The sequence below is a fragment of the Drosophila mojavensis genome, unplaced genomic scaffold (assembly GCF_018153725.1).
Source record: "Drosophila mojavensis isolate 15081-1352.22 unplaced genomic scaffold, ASM1815372v1 contig_151, whole genome shotgun sequence".
In the NCBI taxonomy this organism is placed as follows: Eukaryota; Metazoa; Arthropoda; class Insecta; order Diptera; family Drosophilidae; genus Drosophila; species Drosophila mojavensis.
The window spans coordinates 122,896-130,829 of record NW_025318684.1 but is presented as its reverse complement, the minus strand read 5'-3'; the positions used below and the strand labels follow the sequence as shown (position 1 = coordinate 130,829).

The 7,934-nt window shown below is 33.7% G+C and overlaps 1 protein-coding gene across 2 annotated transcripts; it reads right to left on the bottom strand.

Annotated features, from left to right (window-relative positions):
- Nucleotides 1–840: 840 nt before the first annotated feature.
- On the bottom strand, nucleotides 841–7,096 carry LOC6585771 (calsyntenin-1). Of its 2 annotated transcripts, none has more exons than XM_002011361.4 (11): nucleotides 6,909–7,096; nucleotides 6,312–6,496; nucleotides 6,094–6,236; nucleotides 5,484–5,984; nucleotides 4,787–4,894; nucleotides 3,560–4,709; nucleotides 2,511–3,056; nucleotides 2,347–2,430; nucleotides 2,139–2,269; nucleotides 1,168–1,291; nucleotides 841–1,106 (listed from the first exon to the last, which is right to left on the bottom strand). In XM_002011361.4, the coding sequence occupies exons 2-11, from the start codon at nucleotides 6,430–6,432 to the stop codon at nucleotides 1,033–1,035; spliced, it is 2,982 nt and encodes a 993-aa protein (XP_002011397.2). In that variant the 5' UTR covers nucleotides 6,433–6,496; nucleotides 6,909–7,096; the 3' UTR covers nucleotides 841–1,032. The 2 variants fall into 2 exon arrangements, with proteins under 2 accessions (XP_002011397.2, XP_043863030.1); XM_044007095.1 differs by lacking the exon at nucleotides 6,909–7,096 and adding an exon at nucleotides 6,871–6,886.
- Between the last annotated feature and the right edge of the window lie 838 nt (nucleotides 7,097–7,934).

Below are 7,934 nucleotides of genomic sequence, written 5' to 3'. Positions count from 1 at the left end.
TTCAGCAAGCCGAATAATGAAATACCCTTGCAAGCGAATTAAATTTTCTTTGCATCTTTAGATATATAAATCCATAAATTTATATATATATAAATGAATTGCCGAGCACCTAAGCTGTGCTTTATATATATATATTTGAAAGCAACAAATCCTGCGCTGAAATAGCAACATTTCATTAGTGATTATTTAATCCTGATGAAATCTAACACATATATAATTTAAAGTAAACCTCTATATATATGGCTTAAGGATATACTATTATTCTGAGATACTTTTACAGTGATTAATTTTTTTTTTTTTTTTTTTTTTTAATGTATATTTTATCCTTACTGCCAAATAGAAAAAAAAGAATTACTAATTTTAATTTTTCGAATATCGGATAAACAGACAAATGTGAAGTGAATATGAACATAAATCCAAATAGAAGAAGACTTATATTATGGGGACGGAAGTACCTCCTATTCGTTTGTTTCGAATATGTGTCTCTGATAGAATATGTATCGATTTATGTGTGTATGAATTTATTAATGTGCGTATAAAAGTATATTTTTAAATAATTTGCAAGGGTATATATATATATATATATATATATATATATAAGCGATAAATTTTTATTCTTACTATGTTTAATTATATTATATAAGTATGCATTGTGTTTGCTCTGGTTCTGGGTTGATACCGGGCTATAATTGTACTATATGTTAATTACAGTTGAAGTTTTATAAGCATGTATGTATAATTCGTACCTATGCTAAGATTGCAGATACAAATATGTATATATATATATATGCCACTACTTAGAGGCTATACACATCCATTGTTAATCAAACAAGCTATGCGTACAATATACATACTCTTATGCATAGTACTTTTATTTCAAATATTTATGTATTCAGTTGTATATATGCATGAATGTTTTTGTGAATTACTTTGCGAGAATAATTGTGGATTCATTGTGTAATTCATATATTAAAAGCACATTTACATATAATTAATTTAAATTTTTATTGATAAACGACACACATATCCATATTAGTTCCCCGATGAAAACATATTGGTGTGGTCCCACTCAAGCTGATTGATGTGGGTAAATCCATCTTTGATGACTAAAGATAATAATTTGTAATTGACAACATTGGTATTTATGTATATCTGCACAAAACGTACCGTCTTCGTCTTCCGAATCAGTATTATCCGAATCAGAACTTTCCTCAGATGCGCCATCAGTTTGCATTGGATTAATGGTAATGGTCAATGCAGAATCGTCCCAAATTAAACCTTCATCAGCTACCTAAAATATTAAGTAAACATATATAAGTTGAGACCGCTCCACAAGGAGATCTCCTGAACCCTTCGAGCAAGTGAGTAATTTCATTAGTTCTTCGCATCTTTCTGCTTGCAAAAGAAAAAACACATGCACATACACACGTACACACACAGGCACACGCACGCAAGCATAAACACGAACTGCAGTATGGGCTTACTGTAGGAATAAAAAGTTTTCTGAATAACCTTTCTTGTGGATGGACTATTTTCATGAAACTTTCAGATTATGAATATAACATAGATATGCATGTATTGGCCAAAGCACAAGTCCCTAGTATTTGAAATAAGCCTTTTACAAATGTGAGGGTGAGGGGGTGAATTAGAGGTGGGGGGTAAATTTTTACAAAAACCGAAACTGTATAAAATCCATATAAGTATTCATAAATTTGGAGACTCTAGCTTTAAAGATGGAGATATAAATTTATTACTGGTTTTCGATGTTTTTAATCGATAACAAAATAACCGGGCAAGTTATCGATATTTAAAACAAAGCTCGATATGTGCGTGCTATACACGGACCTGTGAAAAAAATTTCAAGTCTCTAACTCTTCTATCTTCTGAGATCGACGCGTTCAAACATACGGACGGACGGACGGACAGGGCAAAATCAACTCAGCTCGTCGCCCTGATCAAGAATATATATACTTTATGGGGTCTGCCACGCCTCCTTCTGCCTGTTACATACATTTAACAAAACCATTATACCCTGATAAGGGATAAGACTTAATCAACCCAGTTCGTCGCCCTGATCAAGGATACGTCCTCTTGTGCCCGTTTTAACAAAAACTTTTTGAGAAATCAAACAATTTTACCTTGGGACAAGGTTGATGTTGGTCGGTGTATTTTTGGTTACTTTTTAGCCTTGCAACAGAAATGCCACAGAGTAAGATGACGAGAAAAACGCATATTAAAATTATCAGCATTGTTGGATGCGACGCCTCAGCTAATAAAGAAGATTTTAGATATATGTATTCATATTATGATTATTACTATTATAATTTTTTATTATAATTTACAAACCTTTGTGCGCGATGGAGTGTAAATGAGACTTAGGCTCCTGTACATCATTGATATGAAGCAAGGAGTTCGAAAAAAACTTTGTATCTGAAATAAATAAATGTCAGAATATCTCCACATTTATTCTTCTACATTATATTAAAAATTAAGCAAATCAAATATTTTACCTGATGATCCTTGAACCACACTCTCGCTTACACTTCGCCCATTGTGATAATTGGATAGAAAATTTTCCTTTCCTTCAGCGCTTGTAACAGCTGATGATGGTGCATTTGTTGTTTTAAAAAATTGCTTCGGATGCAAAACAGTCAATGTGAGTGTATATTCAACACTTTTATATTGTGCGGATAGCTGCGAACAGGACAGCTTAAACACACGATTAAGATAATATGCCGGTTTCTTGTTGCTATAGACTAAAGCACGCAATACGCTGAGATAACTGCGAATTGAATCGGTTCCGATCATTTCAACCCCATCCTTGTTAATATTTGTTCTGATGTCCATTGTAGATGACAATGACTCATCCCCGTCTATTTGAATTTCCTCATGGTCCGGATTTAAAGATGGAAATACAATTACACTGCACGAATCGAGATTCTCTTTGGGGATCCCATTTCCGCTATCACTGTCGGTGGCGAGACCAATGCGAACTTTATCCAAGATATGCACACCAAATTTAATTTCTTGATAAGAAACGAGTTTATTTTGGGTTCCTAAGAAATAAAAATAGAGTGATATATTTTGATACAATTTTACAGATTGTCCTAAAATTTAGATATATGCTCGTTGCCACTCAGTTTGAAAAAATAAATAAATTAAGATAATATTATTATAACATATAATGAGTGTATCATCAAAATATTAGATATTTGTTCACTGCAGCCGTTTAAAACTCTATAGAAAACCCCCAAAACGCAGCGAGTACCACTGCAAACATCCTCTAAATACCGACCAAACCCTATAAATAATGGTAATGTATGGAAAGTGCACCTAAGGCACCCATAAAATGGACAACTATTAAAATGATACTATTCTTAAATTTATACCTAAAATGGTTCAGTTTTAATACGAATAGCCATTAGCAGCATATACTTATGAATTAAAAACTTCACATAGTTACTTTGTTGTTTTTAATTTTAATACGACTAAGACTATAATGAGTATTATACAGTCGGTTTTGCCCAACTGAAACGTTTTTGTTATCATTTTTATTTACCGGAAATTGCAATCTTTGTTGCCAAATGTGACTTCGATGTAAGCTGATCGCCTTCAAATTTAGGTCTGAGATTTTCAACTGTATAGAAAGTAGCAGTATCTTCTGCAAGTTTTTCGCTAGGAATTGTTGCTGGCTGAACGGGGTCATTTACCATGATATAGGTCTCGATTGTGGGCAGACGTATGGCACTCTGATTTGTACACATTATTGTCGTACGAACCTCAATGTTTCTGCGTCCTATAGTGGGATTTTTTTTAATATTGATGTATTGTATTCTACGCATTAATTGCTCAATATTATGCTTGCTTTGTGCCTCTATATATATTTCATTCATTTTTGCATTGACCTGTACTTGAAAGTCTGTCGGCTCTTCCTCTGACTGCTGTTCAAGTTGCAATGCCGTCGATGTTAGCAGATGTTCGGCACAGCTCGTTCCACACTTAATGTCCTCGACAGAGAGCACACCGTTGAGAGATAGCTTCACTTCTGATATGTCACCATTGAATCCGTGCTTTAATCGGTTCTCTGAACTCTGGTAACATGCTCCGACCGCCAGTGTAGTATTAACTCCATGTGCAGCATGCAGGGGCCAATCATCGATGACCTCCGGATTGGCGTGATGGTCCTCAACGGAGCTCACAAATTGTACACCATCTATGAACAGCTCCACCTTGGATGACTGGTATACGTTGATTACATAGTAGTGCCATTCATTGTCGCAGACCTGCGCTATTTTCCATCTCCACTCCGCTGGACTAAATATGTTTAGATCACCGTCATTGAAATTCTTTCGCAACAGTAGAATAAGTCGGCAGTTTCGTACGAACAGTGCCATATGGTGACGATTCATTTTGTGATCATCCGCGTTGCAAACTATATGCTCTTTTACATGTTTGTTCATTGGGCTTTGATTACCATGGCGAAAGATCGTCACAATGCTAAAAGGCTTCAGCGAGAAATCGTGATGGTCAATAAACCCATCGGGTACAACTACACCAGCTGACCCATCGAAATGGAAGACCGGCTCGGGCCCCTCGTCATAGCTCAACTCCTTCGTCCAGTCGGTGTCACGGGGCAAAATGTCCTTTAAGTTTTTATTCGCTGAACAGTTCGATATATCACGATCACAGCCAAATGATATGTGCTTAGTCTTAATACGAATTGCATTAACATCAACAAGTGGATTAGGTCAATATAAAATTGTTTGAAGTAAGTAAGTATGCTTACCTTAAGAGCAACCGCTGCGTGAACGTTTAGATCATCAGCTGTGCATAATATATTGCACAAATCAAGTCGCGCATTTGGAAACAGTTGTAAGCTTTCGGTGCTACCGGACTAAAAATTTTGATTATTAATTGTATTCATTCGGGAAAGTTAAATTAATATATTGGTTTTGTGCACTATCCGCCTTGCTGTCCATCCGTCTGTGGTATTGTCCGTCCGTCCGTTTGTATGTTTGAATTTTTTCGGCGCTATTGAACCTAAATGCATTAAACATTGAACATATACTCGTATATACCCTTAATTTATAAAGTATTAAAATTTTCCCGATCCATATCGAAAAATACTCTGTAATTTTCGCATTATTGGAGAGTAAGCATTCAAATTTTATAATTGTCCGTGTTACCGTCCGTTCGTATGAACGCTTTTATTCGCCGCATCGGATAAAACTGCACCTTCTAAAGCTTTATAGCTAGAGCATATATATATTTTGATATGATATTTTGCACGTGAGCTAATGCTACGATTTCAGAAAGATGGCAGAAAAAAAAGCCATGGCGGATATATATACGCCAAAGTTTATATCTTCAACTGTTTAAGAGATAGAAGCATAGGATAGTTAGTTAGTGCTAACCTTTTTCACCGACCCAAATTTTATATATATATGTATATATATGAATTTATACATTTAGTAAATACTTACAATGTAATCGATGCGTTCTGGTATACCTAAGAACTTGGCATCGCATACGCGGCGTACCTTGATGCTCACCATAATTGGAACAGATTCTTTCATAGCGCAGTCGTAAGCCACTACGGATAAAATGTGATTGTGGGATACCTTATGAGAGAGAGGCTCTTTGTTTTTGATTGAGCCTTCGTTGTCGATTGTGAATGGTTCATCACTATTTAGTATCTCATATTTGCAAACATCTCCAAACAGTGGAGTGCAATCTTTGTCTACTGCTTCGACACGAATAATTTCATTATAAAGTTTACCCTCATCGACTTCGGTAACATATGATGGCTCTAAGAAGGTCGGAGAATACTCATTGATGTCGATCACTGTGATATGGACGTTTGCCGAGTTCGATGGCGTTCCATCGCAGTATATGGCAACAATCTCAAAATGGTAACTTTTACGCTTTTCACAATTGAGTGTGTGGCGTGCCTTCAGTATTCCAAGATTATTAACCAACTCAATCTGAAAATTAATTATCTTTTATTGACTTTGATTTATATTAAATTTTGTTAATATGTGATGTGTTTGGAAAATTTACTATCCTGTGTGTTCTTATAGTGTGAGGCCTCACCTGGAATGGAATTTCATGATATGGCTTTTTTACAATGCGAAAGTTGCAAATTTTTTCTTCATCGACATTAATTAATGGCGTTATTTCCACTAGAGTCTCATTTTCCCGAATCAATCCATGGTAGGACTTTTCTAAAATATACTCTGAAATCATAACAAGATATAATTTTGATAAAACATCATTTAAGCAAACTTTTTTATTTTTAAATTTAAACAAACCTCGTTGGATTAGATACTCGTCCTCATTTTCAGCAGAAGTGCCAGCATGAACCGAAACACCGACGAAACCAATTAATATTAGACCCAAATAGCCAAGATTTAGGATTTGTGACGGCCCCATAATTCTAGATTTTTTTTAATTAACAAATTACCCAATATATTGAGTTTACTAAACTCTGTAATTTCTGTAACGGAATAACGCAAACAATTTTCATAAGCTGCACTATTAATTATTTTTTTATTTTAAATCATCTTTAATCAAAATATTCGTAAAATATCAAAAAAATTACAATTTTAACTTCCGAAATCAGATGCATCTTCAACTGTATAAATGTGCATATGTGCTTGAATTTATAAGATACACATTTTACGAGATACATATTCATGCATGTATGCACACATATATCTGGATATATATATATATAAATAGATATTAATATGCATTCACAATTTTTTGTCGAATCCCTCATTTCTCAAATAGCGAAACCAAAACAATTCACGTTGATTTCAATAAATTTTCTTCTTTCTTTAAGTATTTGATTTCTTATTAATTTCTCACCCACTCAAGAAAATGTAATAATCAATATTTGTTTGTACCTAAAATTTTTTCTGTCCGTTTCAATATTATGTTGATGGCTTTTTTAAAAACAATATTAAAAATATTATCCACAATTCATTTGCTGATCATTTAAGCATTTAATTATTTATCCGAAATTTTTAATGCGTCTACCAAGAAAAGAATCTGTTGATTTATAATATCCTAAATAATCCCTAGCTGTTTTTAAGTTGTTTGTCTGGTGTATTTTTCACATCAGTTTTGTACACAAATTTCTTAATATCGATTGCTTATGATACCGATATTTAAATCGAATAAATTAATTTAAGTTCAGAACATCTCTATTTCAAGACATGCTATACTATTAACAGTCGGGACAGACATCAATTAGTTACTAATACCACTTAGTGGTAATACCAATTTATTTTGATACAAATAAGCCTTTTTCAAATCATCTTAGAAACGTATGTAACATGAAAAATCTTACCTTACAAAGAATCTCTGGTCACACTGTCTATGAAAAAGAGCGCTTTTTAAAGAATTCCTTTTAAGAAAACAATAAAATGTGAAATGTGAACATTGTATGAAGTATAATAAACAGTTTACGCATTAAACATTAACGAGATCTTGTAGCTGTCTCCATTTGATTTACATATTTAATTTGGGTACCACCTTACTTATAGAATTTATATACTGAAATATTTACTTAATGTTTGGATTAATGTTTTTATTTATTTATAGCTAATTAAATGGAAAGATAAATAACTATAAAAAATAATAAACCTTCCTAATTTATACATATGTTTGCCTAACATTAATAATTCATTGTAAACTTGTAGCCCTGAATAATGAGAGAGCAACAGAGAAGATGTACCCGCTGAAAGCTGTAGACATTATGCATTCAACCCTAGCTCTCTAAATGTTTGAATAAGCTAGCAACAGTTTTTGCCCACGATTTCATTCATGGCGCAAATGTCTGCGCGAACATTTTGACAAACATATACATACGTATATGTATATATTTATGTATGTGACAAAAAAACGAGCGCTACGTACACCTATCCCGG